This window comes from Falco biarmicus, chromosome 11 (assembly GCF_023638135.1).
Source record: "Falco biarmicus isolate bFalBia1 chromosome 11, bFalBia1.pri, whole genome shotgun sequence".
Classification (NCBI taxonomy): domain Eukaryota; kingdom Metazoa; phylum Chordata; class Aves; order Falconiformes; family Falconidae; genus Falco; species Falco biarmicus.
The window spans coordinates 18,449,206-18,474,795 of NC_079298.1; the positions used below are offsets into that span (position 1 = coordinate 18,449,206).

General features: G+C 39.2%; 1 protein-coding gene across 7 annotated transcripts in view; it reads right to left on the reverse strand.

Annotated features, from left to right (window-relative positions):
• Nucleotides 1-11,614: 11,614 nt before the first annotated feature.
• The window catches only part of TTLL7 (tubulin tyrosine ligase like 7), a 76,272-nt gene continuing 62,296 nt past the window's right edge, over nt 11,615-25,590 (reverse strand). For 6 of the 7 annotated variants that reach the window (XM_056356315.1, XM_056356309.1, XM_056356313.1 and 3 more), the window contains 3 exons: nt 20,572-20,732; nt 16,064-16,237; nt 11,615-12,659 (listed from right to left, as the gene is read on the reverse strand). In XM_056356315.1, coding sequence (XP_056212290.1) covers nt 12,539-12,659; nt 16,064-16,237; nt 20,572-20,732 — 456 coding nt within the window. In that variant the 3' untranslated portion in view covers nt 11,615-12,538. Of the gene's footprint in view, nt 12,660-15,607; nt 15,727-16,063; nt 16,238-20,571; nt 20,733-25,590 lie in introns of all 7 variants that reach the window. The other variant, XR_008824703.1, reaches the window with a different exon arrangement.

A 25,590-nucleotide genomic window follows, 5' to 3' on the forward strand; every position in this document is an offset into this window, starting at 1 on the left:
GCTTACTGGGAGAACCCCATCACTGTTCATACAGAAGAAACCTAGTGTGGGGCATCCTAACACAGCCCTTCCCACTTTGCGTACTCTCCTGCATGTGGTCCTCAGCGGACCTCCCTACCCTCACAAACCACCTGGTTTAGAGTCTTCCTTACCTGATGCCTTCTCACCAGTGATATCCCTATATCCTTTTCTCCCTGAGCTGTTGTCCTATTTTGTCTCCTCTGCGTTAAGACTGTTTGCATGTGCATCTGTTGTGCTATAAAATTGTTTAATAATAATCCTTGTCCTTTCCACCTGGGCTGCAACAGAACTGCAGTAATAATGTTTACAACCAGTTCCATGTGGTAGTTATACAGGGCCAAGTAACCTTCAGGCTGTTTCTCATTCGGGGCAAATAATCTAAATTAAAGAGATTAATCCTTAGGGTACACATGGGCTTACAGGTACTAAAGGAGGAAAAATACATTTCTCCAAACACTTAACGGTGCTCGTGGATTTCAGTGGCACAAAATCGAATGCTCAGCACCTTTAAATCCTTTCTCTTTTACTGAGATATATTAATATGTTTTTGCCATACGATTTTAGCCAGCACAGTTTGAAAGCTTTGTCCTCCCTTTTCTGTGAACATCATAAAAAGGAACACACAGTTTTTGCATAAGCATAAAAAAAAGTAGCTACTAAAGAACTTGCTGATATTCAGAAAAATCTCATATTTTATCATTTTTCAAAAAGCTGTTTATCCTGCATGATCCAGAGGTACCCATCTGATCTGTAAATTAAAGGAAATCACACCAGGAAGCAAAAGAGTTAAATCAGATGAGAGTTTCTGAACACCTTTAAAACTTCCTTAAAAATCTGTGAGGGAACGTGTGTAGCTAAATTGCTGCATCCATACACAGACCAGATTAATAGCAGACTTGTTGTGACCATGCCATTTGATTAGTATTCCCACTACAGCTGCTGCCCCAGGAGTAACTAGAAGTTACACTTTATGTAGCTAGCTTGATAAATGAAATTTTAAACCAATTATTACCTATAAATAGTTAAGAGAGAGATTAATGGAGCCATAACACAGTCAAACAGTTCTGCCAGTCATGAATGGTAAGAACATAAACTGTATAATTCATAAACAGCACCACACCTCAGGAGCAGAAAATCATCTGTTTTAATTAACTGCCCCAATGTGTATCTTTGCAACATACAACAAAATCAAAACAATAGCATATTTCAGGGAAAAGGATATCAGATGAGCTGTAATAATGGAAACTGGTATCAAGAGCACCAGAATGAAAATCTGATTATATGAAAAGTTGAGGTTATAATGTTATTGAAACAAAAGATGATCACTGGTAACACAGAGAAATTACTACAGTGCAGAAACACAGTTTTAGAATGAAACCTAACTATTGCTTATTTAAAGCATTATCTGCATTAAAGAAAAATAATAAAATCAATTACTGATAACTCAAGGTTGAATCAAGATATCAAACAAGTACATCTAACGTGAAACTTCTAACTGCCCTAGATCAATAGATGTGAAGAGTTATGGGAGGACCCCGAGAAACAGTCTGCTGCAGATCTTGTCGGCCCCTCCTCCTGCATGTGGTTTCAGAACTCTGTCCCGGGGCATCAATCCACCCATGAGGATGCAGCTCCAGGGCCACATCTTGGATAGCAAAATGTACACAGGAAACATTCTACTCAACTCTAGTATCAGACTGCTACTACTTCAGAGTACCTCAGGGCACAAACTAAGGAGATACCTGGGCTCATCACCAGGACGGACCTCATGGGTCACAGCTGAAGTATTTGGTATCTGCACTCACTGCTCCTATGCTTTCACTAGGTATTCTTGCAGTTTGCCATACAGCCATAATTCTTTGGTTATTCTCTTGAATACTGCCTGCCAGCACCTCAATGGGTATTGTGCAATCACCTTGAGTCAGGCGGTGCTGCTCTAAAGGAACAATTCATGAATTTCCATGAAATAATGGCAGAAAAAACATTTTTAGCTTTGTGCTACCCTCAGGTAAGAGACTTTTCACTACCGAGAGACTACAACACAAGCAAGCACGTTGTAAAACTGTGCTGCAATGTGCAAGAGCTCACTCATTCAAACACTTGACAGAAGTTTAGATCTAATGCTTGCTAACACAAGAAGAGTCGCAGTAACGTCCGTGCATCCCGCCCTAAGTTTCTAAAATATCGGGTTCCACCGAATACCACCCATTGCCGCAGCCCTCGGGAAACCAGCCCTGACAAACTGCAAGGCTGTTTTCTACTCAACACTACTGTCTCTTGATCCCCTGGAAGGACCACCCTGTACAGCTCAGCATCTTGCCCCTCTTCCATTTCTGCCACCCTGGAAGCAGGCTCTGGAGAGCAGGAGAGAAGCTGCCACAGCCTCGAGACCAAGGGAAAGGGAAAACTAAGGCTCTGCTCACTCTTTCAGGCTGGAGCTCTCAGCAGCTGGCAGGATACAGCCTTTACATCCATGACCCTTCATAGTTCAGACCAGTTAATACACTGTTGCTGATCTGAACTACACCTAACTGAAACAATTTCAGTTACAGTCTAGCCCAAACACAAACAGAAGGCAGAAATTTGCGGGTTACAGTCCCTCGACACAGCTGATGTATCTGAGAGCAACTTTCTACCACTGAGGTTTTTATTAAAGGTCACCCAGATAATTTAGCCTTTTAACTTACAGCTTACAGAATAAATGCAAGGTTAAATACCAAATCCCAATAACCCATAGTAAGTGGGGAAAAAAACATCCCAAAATACCGACTTTAAAAGTTCAATTAAAATAAATAAATAAATAAATATCCAATCACGGGTTTTGCAATTATTTTAACTTTGATCTTTAAAATCTGCAAGTTGACTTCTATCCTATTGCTACAGAAATCAAATCACTTTCCCAGTTTATAAACACTGATGTTTACTAGTTAATTAAATCCTTTTTGGATTTTTTTTTCCTCTTTCAATTTTAATGGAGAAAAAGTTTAAGCTTTTAATAGCAAAATGGAGCAGCATTATGTAATTCTTTTACTTGATGTTCTTAATTACAATTTCTTGTTTAAACTAGAGATCTCCTTTGGGGGGAGCTTGAGAAGATTTTGGGTTTTTCTTCCTTAACTGGAGCAGTAATTAGAAAATACTTGGCCTTTCTACACCTCTGATAATCTGTGTTTTAATCTTCCAAACTGCAGTTTTCCCATATTGCTAAGATTATACAAATTAGGTTTGCAAGTTAACCCCGAAACTATCTGTGACACACTTAGTTCATATAAGTTACAGGTTAGTGACATTTCAGACTCTTGAGGAACACTAATATTTTGTTGCATTACGAAAAGATACTAAAGGTGTAATTTTCATGTGATGCCAGAACAACTTGAAATATGCAGGAAAAGCAAATTGCTTTTAAAAACTAGTAAATTTAATGATGCCATCTTTGATTTGTATTTTTGTATGCGACAATTATAGGCTTGATCCCAAAATCTTTTTTTTACTAAGTGCCACTCACCATGCTTCAAAAAGAAGCCCTGATATTAGCAACTACACAGCCTGAGAAATATTACAACCCAGTGGAGCCTGACTGAACTCAATTCAAAGCATACGGTTTTCCAGAAACCATCATGACAGTTTTCCTTGCAACCTGCCAGCCTAATACTGATAGCTTAAACCCATTCACTCCTGCTGCCCAAGCCCACCTCCTCAGCAGCTTGACTGCCCACAGCTCTCACGGCCTCCCAGAGCTCCCAGGAAGGGACAGCAGGGCAGCTGCAGAGCGGCTGTGGTTGCCTTCTGTTATCTGTGAGGGCTGGGACCACCAGCCCTGAAGGGTTTGGTGCATGCCTGGTTGTCTTGTAGTTCCTGTAGATAAATGCTTCTCAAACTACTGGCTGACAATATCTGTTTGCAGAAATGCTGCTGGCCCTTATATTCTGCCTGCTAAAATAGCACAAGATTTTCTTTTTAAAAAAATATACTTACTTGATACTAATTTGCAGAAAACAGCTGAGGAGCAATTCTTAAGAAAACAGTAAAGTAGAGGTAGGGTCGTTTCCATCATTTGACGTAAAAAGAGGGTCCACAGGAATTTAAGCTTCCAGAAGAAATCTCTCCCAGTAACCAATAACCACCAGTGCAAAAAGGCTAGGGTAATTATTGCTAGACTGCTCTTTCACTTGACCCTGGCAACAAGAAAAAGTTAAGTTGGGAAAAATCTCCCTCTCTTCCCCAGCAATTTTGCAGAAAACAGTAACAATAGTTAAGAAAAATCATCAGTAATGCTTAAGTAGTTCCTTTATTGCCATGGCACCACAAAACCTTAGCCCTTTGTGTTGAAGGGCTTGGGGTTGGAAATGGATTATTTCACCAGCGTTTTGAACAAGCACATCCTGCAGACTGAGGCAGCCCTCCCTTCTCTGAAAGGAGAATTATTCTTTATAAGCTTGTCTATGCAGACTTACAGAACCAAAATACAAGTGAAACCCAGCATTAGAGAGATGGGAGGAAGGGGAATTCCTGCAGATGACAAAACTCTGCCTGACAGGCCCTGGTGTCAGCACCTTTGCTATTGGAAATGCTGGTTACGTGTAACTGGTGACATTGCTGTCACCTACTAACGACCAGAGGTGAGACAGAACACTGCATAGGCAGTATGACAGCCTGCAATCTGCAGTACATTGGTTCTGTCTTATGGCTGAGTTGCTTTCAGATTTCCACATACAGTTCCCAGAACTAGAAACAATCTCAACACTTCATAGTCTTAAGACCAACACAGTCAACCTGTGGAACCATTTCTCCTCATAGAACAGCAAAACTTGGTATTAGATTTTATAGGGGTATGGACACAAGAAAAGAAACATTGCTAGACTCCAGTTACTAGAGCATATTGAAGAGTGATGGCTCACCAGCAGATGTGCAATGAAAGCAAAGTTGCTTCTGAAAGATATGGTTATTTTCTTTGGAAAGAATAAACCACAATAGCACAACACAGGAAAGTACAATTTATTGTTGATTAAATAATTACAGTACAGTGTTATACTTCCTGTTGAGGCTCTGCAAGCTAAACCGCAACTCAGGTGAGAAATTCCTAAATAACAAAAAAGCTGACATGACAGTATGCATATTAGTGTTACTGGATATTGTTATCATTGTTGATACAAAAGCAGATATACAATTGTCCTAGAACTGTAGAACAGGTTATACAGCAGCCAACTAAATCAAAACTGTATACCAATTTTATTTACCTGACTTGACTGTAATAGTCAGTAAAGCTATCCTCACTGAGCTGTTGCAGCCTGTGCAGGAGAAAAAAATTACTCTGAAGCAGATCCCATCATTCCAAAAGCTCGACTGAGAGCCAAGCTTCTTCCCAAGATGGGTGTTTCTGACGTTAAGTGTAGCCATCCAATTACTTCAGCTTTCTAATCCTAAGTAGGTTTTCTATTATCACTGATAGTACATGTATGTGCGTGCTTGAAAGAAGATCTATAACAGGCAGAGAGGTTATAAATATATTGAATGGATAGTGCTTGGGCAATTCAAACATGTTTTCTATGAAAAAGTTGTATTCAAATACAGATAAGAACGTATACTGGGATAGTTTGAACACTGATTCACATTAGATGATAACTCATGTTGCTATTAAAGCTTTTTCCTCAAGTCTAGATTTGCCAACATTTGGAAGCTGTAAGACTGACAAAGCTTACCGTTTCCGCCACCTGAGCAGGCTGGGGGTGGGTGAAAGGAGGGGAAGAAAAATTGCAAACTTTCACAGTTCAGGAAGAATGGTCTGCATTAGCGGTGCCTTCCTCTACCACAGCAAACAGCCATGCTACTCTGACAGCGGTAACGATGCATGCAAGGAAGGTACCAACAGCTTGTAAGCTGGCAAGTACAAAACTACTGCACTGTACACTGTTTTTCAAAAAAATTCTCTTGCTACCTATGTTCCTGTTATTCACCAGTTTTGACCAGTACTGTCATACTCAGTGGCAAACCTGTGGAGCAAAGCATTTAGCTTCTCAGTATGTCAAAAGGCATTTCACGGCTGAAGAAAGTTAGGGAGCCATCTCGGGTTCACATTTCAAAATAAAACCAAAGGATGTGGTGACAGGAGAGGAACACACGCTCTGAAACCACTGCAGACAAAAATAAAGGTATGCACAAACTCTATGCTTGGTGTGCGACATAGTGAAGTTTAGTGCACCCTGAGTATAACCCAACCACACATCTGTAGGCAATCATGCTCATTAATCTGGCAAATCATTCCACAAATTAAGTAAACTAAAGATTGGAAAAATATTGTCAGGTCCAGCTTACCCGTTCTGGTAGATATTATTTTAAGTGCCAGAGGAAATTATTTTTCAGCATGCCAGTAAGCTTTCTCAACTGCTTCTGGTTACATAATATATTAAACACCAAAGCTACCAACAACGTCACTAAATTTAAACCACCCTATAGCATATTTCTCTAGTACTGTGTCATTTTGATGCAGCTACTTCATTCATTCTCCAAATCAGAATAAAAGAAATCAGATGGCTTGAATCCCACAGAATCGTGAAAAGAGCTCACTCCCGTGACCAGCACAAACCCTGCACAGGGAGGGAGCAGGCTGTATGCCCGATGACCTTATCAGCAAACACCTGCAATCACCTAACAGGAGGGCTGAATGGGAAAGGGTTGCTGGGCTGGAAGAAAGCCCAACTCTGCTCAGCATCGCATATCTATCTCTGAGGTTGTTGCTATTTACCAACATAGTTACTAAAAATATGTATACGATGCACAGTACCCCCTAATTCATTAGGTACCAGAGAAAGTACAGATCTCTGCACAGGACAGTTTAACCCTGCTTCTCATTAACAATTTTTAACTCATTTACTGCCCTTGTAAGGAATATTGCCTATCGGTTAACTCACCAAACACTTGTGCTAGTGAAACCTGCAGTTTGTGTGGCCCACAAGTCTCTGGCAGAGCAAGCAATGTCAGAGCTGCAAGGAAGCAACTCCAGTAAGAGCTGAGACCACTTGACGCTCATCAGAGAGGTATCTACACCCAAGGGCTGCTTGGGGCACAGGTGCACACTCCTGGAAAGACACACTGAATTCCCATCTCCATCTATTCTTGTGCCAGATCCACCATTGATGAGTATTGCCCAGTCCATCTGTGTGTCACTCGGAGCTGTATTTCTCTTTGCAAAGTAATTTAACGTGCAATGACAACAAAAGTGCTTTGAATACCCGAGTCAGATGAAGAAATCTGTGCGCTACATAGAAGTTTGCAACACAGGTACTGCATGACATTTTTTTATCTTGAAATGAAAAGATTCTATTTAGAAAATAAGGTCCTCTATGTCCCTCTGAGAAGCTTATAAAACAGTGGATTATGGGGAATTATGACAGGAACAACTGAGTGGGTATAATGCTACAGATGGTCAGATGACACTATACCACTCAGTTAAAAATCATACATGGCATTAAATGAAACTGTCTTTTGTTCTGCTGCAACAGAGCATTCGACAAAGATGGACACAACAAAAACCTTTAGTGTGAAACTTACTCCAGGATAATGCCCTTTCGCACCGGGTGTCTTGACTTATACCCATTTTGGGCTCCACTCTACTTCATGACTGCCACCCTCAGCCTTGAAAGCCAGTGCTTTGCAGCAAGTGAACTGCTTGCACTGCCAGTCCTCACTGCAGCAGCACGCTGCGTGATGATGCTCAGCAAAACCACGTGACAGTAGCCAGGAGCAGTGGTTTGGTGAGGGCACAGCAGGAAAGGCAGGTACATGCCACTTCCCTACACTCTTCTACCCTTTGCAATGCTGCCAGTAACTCCTGACACAGGCAGGTGCAGAGGGTGACTACCACTGTGCAGCCACCTGAGCCAGCATAGCATACGGAGTCGATTCTGGGCACCTGTGGCAGCCACCATTTCAGCCAGGTACTGGCTCCACTTGGCTCTACGGCACTAAGAGCATGCAGACCCATTCAGAGGGCACTTTTAGGGGCCATAAAAAGCAGTTTTAACTGTATCATTTAATAGTATGAGTAGTAACACCTGTGGTGAAAGGAGGGCAGCATTAAGAGATCTCGTTACTAAGCAAATACTTTTGTTTTAGAAGAAGGAATGAGGACATATTAAAAACACACCAAGAACATAACTGTCTTGTTTTCCCACAAGCAGTCTTCTCCCGTGTTCCATATACGTAAATGGTAAAATTACCCCTGATTTACCCGAGTCCTAAATTGCTACAGCTATTTACACACCAACAAAGACTCCTCTATGTTAATAAGCCATTTCAACAACGTAGGGAATTGCACAGAGGTGGCTGGCAGAGAACAAAGAACACAGATGCAGAACAACAACTAATGCACGGGCATTTTATCACACACAGGAAAAGTTACAAATGTTTTCACCAAATGTTGGAGTGAAAGATTTTCCAGTAAGTATGCCATTTAACAGCAAGTTATTTTCTCCTGAAAACAGGAATAAATGCAACAGCTTCAAGTTAACTGTTTTAACACTGCATGCAAAGCTAACCTGCAAATATTCACATTTACTAGCACCTAAATTAGACATTATAACTGTCAATACAATTCAGTCTTTCCATTTGAGTATACAGGGAAGTCAACAACTGTAAGTTATGGTTTTATATTTAAAAGTGAATATGTTCTAGAACTCAGCCCAGCTAAGGAACCATTCAGATATAATTTTGACTTGAAGAACTTGTCTACTTTCCTGCACAGACAATCAACAATTAGAGATGATATTCCCATAACAAGGACAAGACTTTCCTTTCTAGACAGGACATTAACCCATGGCCAAGGTCTACCAAATAGTATCCTTATGAGGTATTTTAAGCAACATTTCCCTTAACGTTATTTCAGCAAAGCAATGCTTTTGAAAATATATTTTTCTTGTTCTTTAGACCACAAATAAAGCATGAAGTCTTTGTAAGGTTACATAATCGGCATTTCTGAGCCTATCCCCATAGCTGTTCATCCTGCCCTTGCATCAGCACCATAGGAGAACCAGGGCACAGGGCAGTGAGCCAGCATCCATCCAGTCACGTCGCAACAGTTGTGCCAGAGCAGGCTCCTCCTAAACACCTCCTGGACACGCGAGCAGCTCCTCCTTTAACACCTCCTCGACACGCGAGCTCCCCACAACCGCCCCGTTCCCAACGCGAGTTTACCTGAAGACAGCAGGCACGGGGGACGGGCATCTTCTGTGGTGACTACGGTCACCCACAGCCCCGCGCCTGGCGTCTTCACGCTGTGCAAGGAGCTGCGGTAAGGAGCCGCCACCAGGCCAGCGAAGCCGGTGACCGAAGCTCCCCGGAGCCCGGCCGCCCCCCTCGGCTGCCCCTTACCTGCCGCTGCCTCCCAGCCGGCCCCTCCGCGGGCGCCTCCCCGCAGCCACGGCCGCCCGGGGGGCGCAGGGCAGCGCCCAGCCCGGCACGGGGCTCACGGCGCGTCCGGCCCCGCTCCGACACCGGGCGGCAGGAGGGCCGGGGGCACCCTGCTACCTGCGCTGCCAGCCCGCTCGGAGAAAAATAAAATTAAAAAAAAATACAATTAATAAAATTATAACGATGACGTAACGGAAAATCAAACTCTCCAGTAAAGGGCAACAACTTTGGCTAAACGCCGGCGGCCCTCTGGAGGCTCAGTCACCCGTAACGCTTAACGAGGGAAGCTCAGCACCGCCCGCCTTCCCGCGCCGCGCCTCGCCCCTGCGCGAGCGCGGGGTCCCGCCCTTGGGGGCTCGCGCTGCCCCGGACCCCCGCGTGCTCCCGCCGCCCTCCCGCCCCGACGCGCGCGGCTCCCACGTGAGAGCTACGGAGCGTCTCAGCCCGGCGCCAGCGGGATTCCGCCCGGTTGCGAAGCTAACCGCGCAGCGTTACAAACGGCATCACCCGGGTTTGTTAGCGTCTGAAACGGGTAACGACCGACCGCAGCGAGGCAGTTCCCTCCCGCTCTCCTTCCAACCGCAACCCTCGCGCAGGCGGAAGCGCCCCCGCTGCACCGCGACAGGCGCGCGGGAGGCCGGTCCCACCCGCGTGTGCGACTCGTTTGCTGCTTCGCGAGCAGAGGCTCGACGGCGGGGCCGCCGGGAGGGACGCCCCGCTTGCAGAGCCCGGCGCCAGCGCTAATTACCCACCTACAGGCGCGTCCGCAAGGCGCGCACCTGCGGGCGGGGGAAGCGCTGCTGCGCTGCGCGGGGGGCACCGGCGGCACCGCCCGGGGCCGGGACGCACGCGCACCCCGCGCAGCGGGCAGGGAAGCGCTGCGCCGTGTTGACAGCACCGGTTCCCACGCTGTGAAAGGCAGCAGCGCTTCAGGAAGGTTACGGGAACCATGAATACAGCCGGTACCGCCAGGTGCAAACCGCCCCGCGGGCCCGCTCTCGCACACGCCGAGCGCGGTGCTTTTTCTGGACCTGCCCGTACCACGCAGGTGCGGTTTGTAGCCCTCTTTCTGCTGGCAGAGCATTCTGTACAGATCGACCCGTCCCAGCACTGGTTTCCAAAAATAGCGATCATAACGGAGTCTAAAAGAAAAAAAAAAAAAGGGGGGTGGGGGGGGCGGGGGAAGACATGTGAACCTGCTATCAGAAGGCGCTGTTGGAGTCTGGCAAGCCAAGCTGGAAGCTGGTTTTATCCTCATGGCCAAAAGCTGAATGCATTGGAAGCCTCCCCCAAGAAGACAGGAATTTAAAGCTTTTATTAAGTCTTTTACAGATAACCATAGTATACTTTATCAGTAGCCACTGCGTGGACCAAGAGAGACATACAACTACCGTGAACATCCTATATTACTAAACTAGTACTACCACAAAAATGAAAATTACTTTCCCAGACCAGAAGACTGCTTATATCTGGCTAATCTTAAGAGGGTTTTAATTGTTTACACAGTCTCATTATCATGTATCCTGCAGTTTTAGAGCTGAGGCACTACAGCACAGGCATCAAAAATCTCACCCAAATTCCTAGTTTTACATACGCTATGACTAAAATTCAAAACCAGTCATTTCCAGACTTCAGTCTCAAATCTCTTAAGTCTCTTAAATTTGTCTTAAACCTCTGGATATCAAAAACCTCTAACATACTTGCTCCTGAGGCTAATCAGCCCCCAAATTATTTTTTGAAATATACCTGAAATATACCAGAAATTTACAAACATGTTTCTGGGTTACATGATTGGTAAGTAAACAAGTCTTTGGTAAATAATAACTACTCTGTTCTTTACTTAGTTAAAAAAAAAAAAACACCAAAAAACAAAAAAAAAAAACTTAATTCATTTTTAAATCTAGATAGCTGCTTTTTAAAAATAATTATTTTTATAATGAATAAGGCTCATATAGCACAATGCTGAGTGGGATAAATGGCTGTATGTAACAAAACTAAGTGATGTTTTCAGGTTACGGATCCCGTTAATACGAGGCTCCTGCTTTGGCTCATTTTCTTTTTTTTTGCCCTTCAGCCAGGCCCAGGAAGCTGAATCTGAACAAGAGCTTTCTAATGAATTAGATTTCAACATTTAAAGGTATCAGCAATCTAGAAAATACTGTGGAATGTATCCTTGCCATAGACGGTAGGTACTGGACCGTATGATAAAAACTACAACAAACAAATTAGTTTAGGTTGAAATAATACTTTATAGCTGCAGTATTTCCAAAAAATGTCTGATTTACCACTCGTGCAGTAAAACAGAAAAACTATGCACTATGCATGCTTGTGCGAGTTACAGATGACTGCTTGCTCCCAAAGGAAACCTAAAGGCACAGGACATAGGTAATATGAATGGAAATCTAGTAACAAACATTGGCTTCCATTTTATTACAAGAATCCAATTAGAAACTGAATGCCTAAACTGATATTTTTACTGTTTGTACACTAGATGCCTTCACTTCGGCTAAAAGATACTATACCATGTCCTTTAAGAAAATTAGCAGCATTAAATAGATCTTGTAATTTCAGAGGAGAAATAAAAAGATGTGTGCTTTAGGTTTGGCTTACAGAGTTTTGGGAATTATTTTAAATGTTCAAGAAATGACCAGACTATTTTTGATTACTCTTACAGTTTTACTGTTCTACTATAGTTTTTAAATCATCTGCCTTGGTAAAGGATCAGTTACATTTCAGACAATAAATAGTATACTTTACAATACATACTATTCAAGTCAAAGTATTGTACTTATAAAATAATGTAACACTGTAATAGGATCTTCAAGATCGATTCCATTTTATATATTCTGCAGCAAAAATAACATTTCTAGTAGGAAGGAATTACTTATAAACCTAGCAAGATCTACACATCCACATGTGTGTGTAAACAACTTAACAAGGTTTATTATGTTTCCAGAAAAAACTATGCTTTTACAGTAGGTTTTCAGCTAAATGTTATTATAATATGGTAGTAAATATATAACAGTGCTTATATGTAGCTCCATCACAAATTTTAATTTGAAAAAAAAATGGAGTGTCATTATTTACAAAGAACGCCAACTTCCCTTTCGCTTCATAAGTGACTGTATCTCTGTGTGAACACAATGTTAGGGCGAGGCATTCCAGATGAACTGCAGCTAAGATTTGACGAGGATGATTTCATGATGAACAGTGAAGGTCCTGGCAATAAATACCTAGAAAGGATATGAAAAATACAGCAGAGTTTACAGGCAAAGTGACACTCAAGAGCAAAAGAATTAGTTGTTTGTGCACCATGGCTTTTATAATTGTTGTATGCAAGAAATTATGTCAAATAAATACTATTTACAAAACATACAGGGCATTAGGCACTAGCTAACTTAGGAAACAGATCTAAACTCAGAGAAACTCTTACCAAAATTTCAAGATGTCTGAGGATCAAACATCTTTCCAGTCCTTTAGTTTAAAGCAAGCAGATAAATAAAAAATGGCGTCCTGTGTAACACTACTACCAAAACTTAATACTTTACCCACTGTTATAGTAGTATTTATTTAAATTAAACTAGATAAAAACTGTAATTGATGTTAATCAGCTTGTAAAATGTCAAGTTGTAAAAAAAGGAAAAAACAGAGATTTCCATCTTTGGTTTCCAACTTCTCAAAAAATAGACATGCTATCATCACTACTCTACTAAAGAAAGAAACAATGATGCTACAACCTAGTAAGTTAAATCAGTGACTATTTACCCTTTAAATTCAGGCAACTATATAGCCTGAATTTTATGTACTACTCCAAACAATAATTTATCATATGCCTAATATTCATTCTTAAATCTTTCCATGTTATCATTTCATAATAGTTAATCGTATGTCACTAGATGAGCACAGTAAGTGTGCAAAAATAACATCCACACTAAATCAGAATTTCAGAACTAATTATGTCAGTGCTAGGATGGATTAACAGAACACACTGTATAAATTATTACTTAAAAATAGTTGCATCGTTCTAGTGAATCGTATTAATAAGTTAAAAGACTGATCCTACTAATCACATGGATAGACATAGCATCATACTGTCAATGGGAGACAATCTGTATAAGGAAGTGTACACGTGTGGTTTCTTTAAGCTTTGAGAAAAGCTGTTATAAAACTATGATCACCAATGCGTTTTTTAAAAAATTTACAAAAAAATAAAGGCTGATTTGGAATGGGTTGCTGGTGAGCTTGACAGCTCTCTACATCACCAGACTGAGATCTACACTTGCTTGATGATAAAGTAAAAAATTCTAATGTTTCCTACAGAATATGCCATGTAATACATAAGATTATTTAGCAAGCTGTAAGGACCTAGCACTAGATGGGTTTTTTAAAAAAATCTGTAACACAGATGAATTTATCAAAATATGAAAAGTCTGACTTTTTACAGTTTGATTTTAGCTATTCTTTCGAAGAGATTTTGGTATAGTTTTTGAGCTCTCCTATTGTTTTCTTTACACTTTCAATTTTGTGAGGAAAAATGACATTAATACATATTTGCATTAATAATCCTATTCATTCTCTTCATGACATATAGTGGATTTACAGCTAGGAGATGGGATGGAGAACAAATTTGAAAAGTGTAAAAAGAACTCTGTGGCAGTTTTCATTATCTTTTTGTCTCTCCCTGTACAAAAAAATTTCCCAGCTAAAGAGGTATATTTGTAATCTTTGAAAGCTTTAGTTTCATAAACACAAACAAAACCAACCATTGGTTTGTGCTCAGAAAAAGCAAAGCTCTTCACATTAGCTTTTATAGTCTTGAAAAAATGGACTTTTTGTACATTTATAAAATTATATTCTCTATCCTTTCTTGCACTTCACAGTTTTAAAGTCAAGAAAACTATTAGTAGTAGTACAGATTCTTATATCATTTAAAAACAGAAAGATGAAATGTGAAATACTATTGTGGTTCTCCCATTTCTAGAAAAATAGTTCATTACCTTACAATTGTGGGGCATAACAGGCAAGAGCATTTATTTCCACACATATTTTTCATTTCATGAATTCAGAATGCTATGGTTAACTATCAAACCACTATATCCACGGTATAGTTGTAACATTTGTGGAGATTAATATAAAAACTGTAACTTTAATAAATCAGAATTGTTATGGCACTCCATTGCTGAAGACATACTGATATTTAGGATGTAGAAGGCTTAGATTCCTCTAGCTTGTAAAATTTATGAATAAACTTCCATTCAATATCCAAAGAAACACAGAAACTGGAGACAAGAAAGTTCTTTTGGACCATCCCTTTCACTGCTTTCCAAATGTAAGCCTGTTAGCTGCAGTATGTTAGAGTAATCTGATCAGTTTGAATAGTTTGTGGTTGGTCATGATGAAAAATTTTCTGCAGTATTAACAGCAAAAGCAATAAAAACTTCAAGGTTGAAGATTTTCTAGGATTAGCTAATCCAAATGACTTTACCATACCCCTGCTATAGCTCAGTAGATGTTAATATTGAATATGATTTTTTTTGTGGCTAACATACTTCTACTTTTGCTGCAACCAAACAAATTCAGTTTCTGGTTGGTTTTAAATTATGTTGAGTTCCTTAAGATCCATATGATAATAACTAATGGGTTCAGTGTATCAAATAACTAGTCTGAGATCCAGCAAGTAAGCAATTGTCATAAAAGTAGTTTAACAGATAATATATCAAAGGTTTGCTTTTCACGTAATATTTAACTCATAAAGCCCTTCTACGAAATAATGTCTGTAAGATTTTTTTTATGTAAACAAAGCATTTGTCAGTTTATGTACAAATTGCCATTATTAATAGAATTTGGAACCTAACTAACTTGAAACTTAGGTTTAATTCTCCACCTACAACTGCTGAATTGCAGATTATTGACTCCTATAGTTGGAGTATTTTCAGTGATCCCTATACTATATTATATCCCTGTACAATATTATAATCTCTATTGTAACCAGTTGGAGAACTAGGTCAGCCAATGGAGAATCGGGTAAGTGCCAAATAATTTTTTTACTATATGATGCTGTTTTGCAAGGTTTGAAAATATATTTATGCTCTGTAAAATGAATTAATAAAACTTTCAATCTGTAGGTTTTGGAAATCAACTTTGCAAAACTGTGCAATACAGCAAATCAGATGGCACTTACCTGACCATTGGCTGGAGCTGTGCCCCTATAGCATCCCACTGCGAATGTGAAGCCAGAAGTATCACACATGTTAGGATACCTCTAGGAATGCAAATCTGGAATCAGTGACTTTGAGGGATCTGAGAAGGGGAAGAAAGGAAATTTTCAGTTCAATTTATGGAAAGCCTTTGCTGCAGCTACTTAGGCAGTAGGCCATCAAGACTTTAATAAGTGCAGTTTCACACAAAATGTGTATATCAGGTCTTCTTTTAGTAGCACTTCATGAGTGGGCTAGAAAGATCAGGATGACGGAAATTCAGATCATGGGAAATGGTGGATGATTTGTCTTTTTTTTTTTCCTAAATACATAGTGAACTAGGATTAAAGAGAAGTGTAGTGGTAGCAAAATAGACTGAAACCTGTTCCTATATTATCTTTTATACTTATAATTTAGGAAAATAATATTGAAATTTATACCTTGTATCATCCCAGTGGGGGCTAATCCCAGTTGGTGAGCCTCTTGAATCTGATGAATATTTATAAACCACCAGCAGGCAGTGTTTACAAAGCTGTACTATTCGTTGGCAACACTGGAGTTGCTCAGGAGTCACCACCTCTGTGCTTTTACTGAATATGGTTTCCCAAGAGCTCCTGTTACGGAAAAAGACACAACTTTATGTTTTCTGTCACAAATTGCAATCTGAGAGCTTTACTGCTTTATATCAGATTTAACAATAGAGGAACAAAAGAAAAAGCATGCCCTTGCCCATTTACGGGAAAGGTCTATACAACACAATGCTGGCAGATGCAGAGTTCAAAACACAAATTAAATTAATCTTCATATGTGAGATGTCCACAGCCATTTTTCACTTGGTTTGCTCCCTAAAGCATTTATAAGGCCATTACTTTGGTTTAGCACATAAAGATTTACTGTCACATAATTGTGCATGTCTTCCAGCAGGAATAACAAAAAACACTTACTATTTTTAACAGGTTACCACCTGAAGGCAAATGTGATGTGATATTAAAGGAATTAAAAAAACCCAATAAATTATTTCTAAATGTCTACACAGCATAATAATACTGTTCTAATTTAAGTACATGATACTAAGAAATAAATACAAAACTAATTTACAGGAGATTAGTATGCGCTCCTCTTCATTATCCAACTAAACATATGAGGACAGTTTCTCAGTTTAGTCACTCAGAAACTAGTTATTGTTCCACCTGGTTATGTGGAGTTGGTCTTCCACAATTAAGTGCAACACAAAGTGTATCTATAGAAGCATTCCATTTTGAAATGCAGACTATCATGCTTTTTTTCTTAAAAAGCCATTTCTCAGCCCAAAAAAGCCTCAAACCCTAACATACCAGTATAGACCAGTACCACAGAATACAATAGTTCTCTGCAGACACCTCAATGCTCCCGTTTGTGCAAAACTCTGACTAGATTACAGATCATTAAGTCTGTTGTAAAGGCAACATGATCCCTGTGAAGACTTTTCATAATCAAGTAGCACAGACAGTTTGTAAGACTGAGGTTTATTTGTTCATGAAAGAAGCACTTTATAGAAGGAGGAAAATTTGCTGCATCTGGCTTCAGCATAGCATCCAGGATGATTTAGCCTTGTTCACTGAGATCAGCAGTAGATTTCGTAACATTGATGCAAGAAGTTTGTCCTTAAAACAACGTTAAAGAACCAGCACGCTTACTTCTGCCTAGTGATATTTTTAAAAGTATACTGTATTAGGATGGAATTAGGAACATTAATGACTAAAAGATAAGCTGTATGTATAGCTATCTGATTTTTCATCCTGGATCCTCAGTCTAGATGATATATTCCAGCTGACACTGCTCAGTCCTACATAATTTCCATCGCACACATAATTTTCAAGTGATGCAAGCATTTCCCCTTAATTATTAGCCATATAACAAATTATTTAAGAAATATTGTTTATAAGGCACCATAACTGTTTCATTTCATAAACAGAATGATCCTACTACTTGAAGAGCTACTATTTTCTTTAATATATTTTTCTCAATATTGTTTCCCATCTGGGAATATTCCACATGTATTTTTACATGGAAATTAATCTATTGTCTTCATTCTTTCCTCATTAAATCATGTGATGGTTGGTAGAAAGCAGCAAGATGAAGTTCTAAGTATTACATTCATTCAACAGATTCACAATGCTACATTTAATTATATTCTAATTAAATCCATAAACCTCAATAATCCTGTGGAAGAAACTCTCCTGATAAATTCCTTAAGTTCTGGGCTTCGAGGTCTGTGATCACTTTCCTACAGTTATGAGAGATTTATCAGTGAAGAATATGTGGCCTGCTCTAACTATGGCTGATTATGAACATAGCAGTATACAGTTACCTTAATAACAAAGATTGAGATTTAGAAATATATATGTGAATTTTAATGAGCTTACATATAAATGTATCTATGCAACCTACTCCATGTGCTACGCAGATTCAGTTCATACTCCATTATACTGCAGCCAACAGGCATCAGAGAACTGCTGCCTAAGGAAATTTAATTTATTACGTCTTAACTTCAGTTTCCATACATTAGTAAGAAATCATGGAGTCCTCATCAGATCCAGAAAATCAAAATATTGCTTGATTGTGCAATATTGTCAATTACATGTTATTCTTTCTATAACCATCTGAAGTCAACTGTTTCTACCAGTTTTCTCTTATTAATTTTAATTGTTTATTACACAGTAAAACAAATGTAACTTTATGAAACCATCTGTATCATAGTTGTTTGACTGAGGTTTTCCTTGTTTCTTTGTTCATTCTTTCTGCTAAAATAGCATATGCCTAGCAGAGACCTAACCAGAAAGAGAAAACCTTACAGCTATTAGCTACGCTATTCTCCTAAGACATCTATCTTACGAATAGTCAAAGTACCGTGCACTCCTTAATATATTTTCATATACTCATGTTGTTTCTGAATTAGCACATTAATACCCCTCCCTGACACATTTCCCCAAATTCTACACATGCCCTATGTTAATTCCAATCTGTTCTTTAAAATGGCACAACGAACTCTAGGGGGAGTGATGAGAGGATGGCCTCTCTGCTACAGAGGTGCTCTCATGAGTTCTCAGCTGCGGATTACACAGCCAGGATGCTTGTAACTGAATAAACAGCATACTGGGAAGGTACTAACAGCCTTCTGTTTTCTTCTGTGAATTCTGTATTAAGTATATTACATGGAGAGTGATCTCTGCGCATACTGGATATTTGTATATTACTTTTGCAGTATTTTTAGAATCTTTTACATAGTAACTCTCTTACAAGGAATTGGATCTTTGTCAAAGAATTTAGCTCCACTTTGGAGTCAGCTGAGTCTTGTTCTGCATGAATGAAATTATTGCTAGATGAGAAATCCTATTATTGATTGAACTCTTCTGCTGGCTCAAAGACTCTTCTCCCGAGCCAAGTGAGCATCAGAGTTGTTCGAGGATTTTAAACAAAATCCATTCTTTGTAGAGAAAAAAATATCTAAAATTAAAATTTTCATGCATATTAGAAGATTTGCACACTAGAAGTAACATTCAAAATAATAACAGCATTATTAAAATGGAAAGTAATGATAATATTTTATGATAACAACAATTGAGCTTGGATTCAGGACCTCCACTGGCATAAAGAGGGGACCCTGCAGGAGCTGAGGATTATTTCAAAAAAAAAAAAAAAAAAAAGAAGAGGTTTCAGATTGGAAACGGAAATCTTTTCTCACCTTACTTAAACATTTGGAGTGTGCTGCATTCCCAATACATACATTTAGCAAATTTTAAGGCTGACATTATCTGCGGGTTCCCACAGCCCATCTCAGTGAACAAAATGTGGACTCCTAACAGCTTGCTCAACAACAACAAGCCTTCAGCAATGATAAGACAGTGGTAAAGAAGCCCAGAAAACCGATGGCCGCCTGGATACTCTCAGATCCCTCCCTCCTCTTCTTGTTATCCATTTTGTTGGGAAGCAATTAACAAGTGCATTACATGCATTCTCTACATATGACAAATGACTACATGTGAAGAACATATTGAACGGATTTCTTTGTACGTACAAGATCTATCAGCACACTATTGTGTTTGCTGTAGTTCATTTTCAATAGACCTTTTAGAACACCTTACACAAGCTAATCAAACCCCCCTCCCATTCTTTATACATTGTATATACTTACAGAGAAAATGTCTTTTTGTATGCAATATTTTTCGTATTTAAACATTTGTATTCTTATTTTATGAATAAGTTTGGTGGGTGGAGAGGGGTATGATCTGATCCTCCAAACCTATTCTTACATGAATGCCTTCGATTTCAGGAATGTAGTTTTGAAGTGTAGGATACTGAACTGTTAATATGTGGCCTGATCTTTGTTTCCCCATAGAAAACTTGTATTTACTACCCAAACCAGAAGCATCTGCTCACCTCAGTGTTGACATTTCCTATTCTGCATGTACTTACATTCCCACCAGTGTGGGAAACAGTGAATGTAATCAAGCACAGAAATTCCAACTCATTATTTGTAAATCACAGAACTGACATTGCATTTGGTATGAGATGCACTTGTGACTCAATTCTTCCCTTGTAAGTCTTGAGCTCAAATAGATATGGCAATGATTTCTGTTGATGGTAAGTCCACATTTGACACTTCCAGTGGTCTGGCCTCAAAATTGTGCACCATCCAACAGAAGAGTTGACCTAAAGCTCAGATATTTTGGAAATTAGATTTTTTTTTTCCTCAGATTTATATTTGTAAATACATTACTAAATGTCTAATTCCATTACTGAAATGGTTGGCCTAGATTCTTAGATTTCTAATTATTCTGTATCTTTAGATGGTTTTAATACAAGATCAACATATTACAACATCCTTTTGAATTAAAATGAGCAAAGTATCTCAGCAGAGATTGTAATAGTGAAGTTATGAAGAAGACTAAGGTAAGAAAAGGCTTACCCTGAATTACAGAAACAGTTCCATAGACCTTGACCATGGCTCCAAAGTAGGCGATTAAATACACGGTTAAAAAGACGGTATAGATGTAAATTTTCAATATCAGGAGCCTTCCAGACACGCTGTAGTACTGCACGAACACTTGTCTTGACTATATCCAAAACCTAGGAAAGAATATTCCAAGCAAATCAAAGCAAAGGCATATTGCAGAACCTAAACCCAACTGTTCACTGATTCACTGCACACATACACACACAAACACACACACACACACAGATGACTGCATAGCTATAAATTCCCACAGCTGTCTATGTTTCATTTCTGTGCATTCATCAGCAAACTTTTATGATATGCTTTTCCTGTCAATAACATTTTGCAAAGCCAAATCAAAATATTTCATTTTTATTACAAAGAAGTTCATTTCTATTTCTTCAGTCTGTTCAATACTAGCTTGTTTAAATGACAAAAAGAGTTTAAAAAGAAACAAAATGGACAGATTTACAGACTAAAGGCAACATAATTAACAACCCAAATATTACATATTTGAAGATTATATCTTCTTCTTTTCCCACTCCCTTGTGAAATACCATCTATTTTAGAAAGAACTAAAATGTCCTAAAAAGCTACAAACTGCTTTTGGTTTGTCTGTTTAAGCTCAGTGTTAGCCTAGATCAGACCATTTAGTTAACCTTTCATGCAGGAAACAGTATAGTGAAATCAGTAAGATAATAATTGGCAAGATTTTTAAAATAGCAATGTTTGTAGAATGCAATGGATTTATTATATATGGACTACATTTAAATGCAAATGTGTAAAGATGTGGATGAAGAAAATGCTAAGCTGCATTCAGTATAGCACTGAGAGTTTTACCCAGTAAGCCTTAGCTACTCGGTGCACACACACAGATTTATACGCAGTTGTGCATCCAACACATCAGAGTCCTCTTGGATACACCTTTACACAGCCCACTGAACTGGTACATGGAAGGTGGGATTCATCTTGTCTGCTTTTAAGCATCTGTATGTTCTCTTAAGTCAGGCCTCTAGGCTCCCTCCACAGTCACTGGAGAGCAACAGGCTCCAGGGTGTCTTGGCTTCTGCCTGTTTAGATACTGTCAGTAAGACTGGGAATAGTTTTGTGACCAAAGTAGTGTTTAGGCCCCACACCAGCACTCTGAACAGTGTAAAATCTGTCAAAAAAAACAAAAAAAAAACCAAAAAAACCCCCACCTATGGTGCATGTAACCTATTAACAAAAAAGTCAGTGAAATCAACATAATTTCCTGTAAAGGAGATGCCCTTACTGACTCTCTCTCAACAGCATCTTCCAGAAAACCAGTCAGACTCAAGTGGGTGGTACACTGATGGAGTACTCATTTATTTGGTATATGATGCTGCAAATTAGAAGGTACAATGCTTTCATAGGAACCTTTCAGATATGTATGACCAACTGATTCAGATGGTGAAACATCTGACTCTCAAAAAGGTGGAGGTTTAGGGGAACAGTAAAGTATGGAAGCATGATGCGGAATTGCAGTTTTGTGGTCCAGCATAACAAACCATTGTTCATAAATAGTCTGATCAGACATGATGAAGGAAACAAAGCATAAATAAAAAAAATGCTTGCAATAGCACAATGAAGCTGCATAGCAAAGAATAATGCTTAATGGGCAGAAAAATCTATAGATATCTAATAATGACAATCTCTATGAAATATGTCATTTACATGTTAGTTAAACTGTTTTTTGAAGACCCAGGATTAGTTTGCATGCATAGAACTCACACTAATTCCATGCACGTTATTATCCTATGCAAATATGATGCTGTCCTCTCTTTTGGGAATTTTTATGAATGCAGGTGTCTAACACACTAAAACCACACCTGTGGTCTCTTCCTCCCAAAAAGTGAGATAGAAAGAGCAGTAAATCATAATCTAAGAATGGTGATCTTGTTTAGTCACTACAGGAGCTAAACCCAGGTTTTTGACTGCCCCACACTTGTGGAATGGGCCTAGATTTTCAGACAATCTCTTAGCAGTGTTAGCCTACTGTCTTAATGCTTCTCAAGCAGCCTTTCCCTTGCGTCCCGCCTGACTAAGGCTTTCCCACACAACGGCTAGTGGCTGTGATGGTGTGCACCCATTTGAACCAACCAAGTCCCATAAAGGATCAACCATGTATTTCTTTGCAATGTTACACTGACTAACAGTAATTTATCTTCCTGTGTAAAACAGAATAATTCCACTCCTTACAGATTCTCTCAATAGTCCAAAAGACATGAACAAAGAACTATGATGCCAACATAGAGCTTTTTGTTTTACTTTAGCACCTAGAGCTGAAGAAAACTAAGGACTGACCCTTGCATCCTAAAGCAAGCTGCAGTCTGTCAGGTATTCTATGAAAAAAAAAACTTCTTGCTGTTTTTACTGTGTTGATATTGCCAATATGCCAGAGGGGAAAATGTCCCAGTTAATTGTTCTTAATTTGCAAACTGGCCTCAATCACCCGTTTAAGAAAAGAGACAAGGCACTGCGTAAGAGCCGAAACTTCAGGAAACCTACATCCTCCTTTTACTAAGTTAATTTCCCTGGTTTGCCTTCATCTTTCTGTTTACTTTAATTTACATCATTTACTTTAACATAACAAATTATCTAGATGCAACAGAACAAGATGCTATGAAAGAGCATATTCCAAAGCCTCTGGTAACCATCAAAACACTTTTAAAGAAATTATATAAAGTGATGTAACATGAAGCAGTCACAACTCCTCCCATACAAAAGTCTCTTTTTCCTAAAAGTCTTGGGAGACTAAATGTCATTTTAGCACGTATTGATTTCATTGGTTTACTCTGAACTTGCTTCTAAATGCCTCCTGTATCTTTGCTGTAATGCCAGAATATTACACACTAAGAAGAGCCGAAGTTTAATTTTTCTACCTCGTGTTGAGTAATTGTTAAGCAAATATGGCTGTCAGGGATGAACGTTGTGAAATCTAGTACATTGCCCAGGTATTTTCCTCTTGTGTGTTAGAATTTCCCAGTAAGTATAGTGAAGGGGTCTGAGTTCTGTTTTGTATTCCACAAAGTTGTAGAAAGTACCTTTGAGACAGATTCCTTACTTGCATAAATATTCTCCACCTTGAGCTTGCTTCTCCTTTACCCACCTCATTGGAATATAAAACATACTTCTTTCAGATCAACAAAAGCTTACACATTTGGCAGTCCTCAGCTGCAATGTCATTGTCAAAGTTAATCCATTTTTATAAACTACCCTTCTAAGAATAACTATCTGATTGCTTGAAGGGATTGAGGTTAAAAGCAGGGTTTTTTTTAAAAAAAAAAGGCAAATCATTTCCAGTGCAAGCAAAGATGAAGGGCCCACTAGTGCTTCAGGAATTCTAAGTCTCCTAAGTTGTAAAAGATGTCCTCACAAGAAGAGCAAAAAAATGCACATTTCTGATTGTACAGTTTTTGCTAATAACGACCTAGCGTATCAATTGGTATCATGCTGACTGGGTACATGCCCTTGGCTTTACACGATTGTCAGTCAAACAAAGGACAGGACCACCCTTTATTGTTGGCTTTCTGAAATAATGCTTAAAGGAGAAAAATCTGACTACACTGAAAAGAAAGAAAAGAAAAAAACCCAAACCACACAAAAAACCAGACAGACAGAGGTAAATTAAGCCAGATGGCCAAAAGGAACTTAGGAAGGGCAATTGAAGAATGTATAGTAAACAGTCTCAGTCCCTCAAAGAGCAGGTTTATCACTCCCTGTGGTGATTCCTTCCCATAGTTTTGGGGAATGAGCTATAGGGAAGGGATAAAAAAAGACACCTTAACCAGCCTCATGTGAAAGCCCTGTATTTCAGCTGCAATGATGGGCCCAGTTTGATGACTCCTTTCCACATTTGTGGCATCATAGATCAAAGAAAGCAATTCTAGCAACATGTCCCTCACCAGTCCCAACTGTCCCAAGGATTCCTGCTGAGAAAATGAGATCTCCATTGCAGCAGCAGTATGAATTTTGGGCCCTGTTATCTATGTAAGTATCTACCCCTCCCTCTCTCCCTCCCAGCAGCTCTTCCTGCATATCACCATTTTCTACAAGTCCCCACCAAGACACTCCCTGGTTTTGGGCAAAAGGCTACAGCTGCCATATGCACACAATATAAATGACCTATGTGCATGTACACTGGGATTACTGCATTCTTTCCTGTAATTAAAAAGAAATACGAGATCATTTTAAGCGAAGGACTATTCAGCAGAATGGCTGTAGACATCAAACAAAAAATTACGATTTCAGCCAACGAAATTGATTGCTCTACTGATTCCTGTCAATGGCAGAAGAAATAATTCTGCTAAATCATAGATATGTGCTGCCCCTTGACATGGTTTGAGAAGAATTCTAATTAAATTATAGCCTCCTATACTTCTAAATTCTTTTTTAGTTTGTCATGTCTAATTTAGTTTTAGAAAGCTGTGTGGACACATACTCCATTTAATGTCTGAACTTCAATAGTCAAATATATGTGACGTCACATCAAATGGACATGTTTTTCTGTCCAGTATGAAAATACAAGCAGCCAATGCAACATTCAATAAAATACAATTTGAAAGACTGAGGATCATACTGCTGATTTTCTTAAAAGTAATTTGAGATGAGGATCTGAAATGATTCTTCCATTCTCCTTTAACAACCTCCCAACATTTTCCAATGATAATATTTATCACATATGCAGCATTTTGATTAAGTTATTTTCTTTTATGGTCTATAAAAATAGATTGCAAAACTGAGACACACAGCGATTAAATGCCTGGACCTGATATGCTACCATGTAATTTGGTCAGTGACCAAAGCAGAAAGGAAGACCCAAAATACCATTTTAGGGGCACCAAAGTGTTAATAATAGATACAATTTCTGCTACATTAAGGAAAATAAATATTACACAGGGAAGATAATTTTGACTGACATATGACATACAGGTATGACTGACACTACTGTGTGTCAGGTTGTAAACAGAC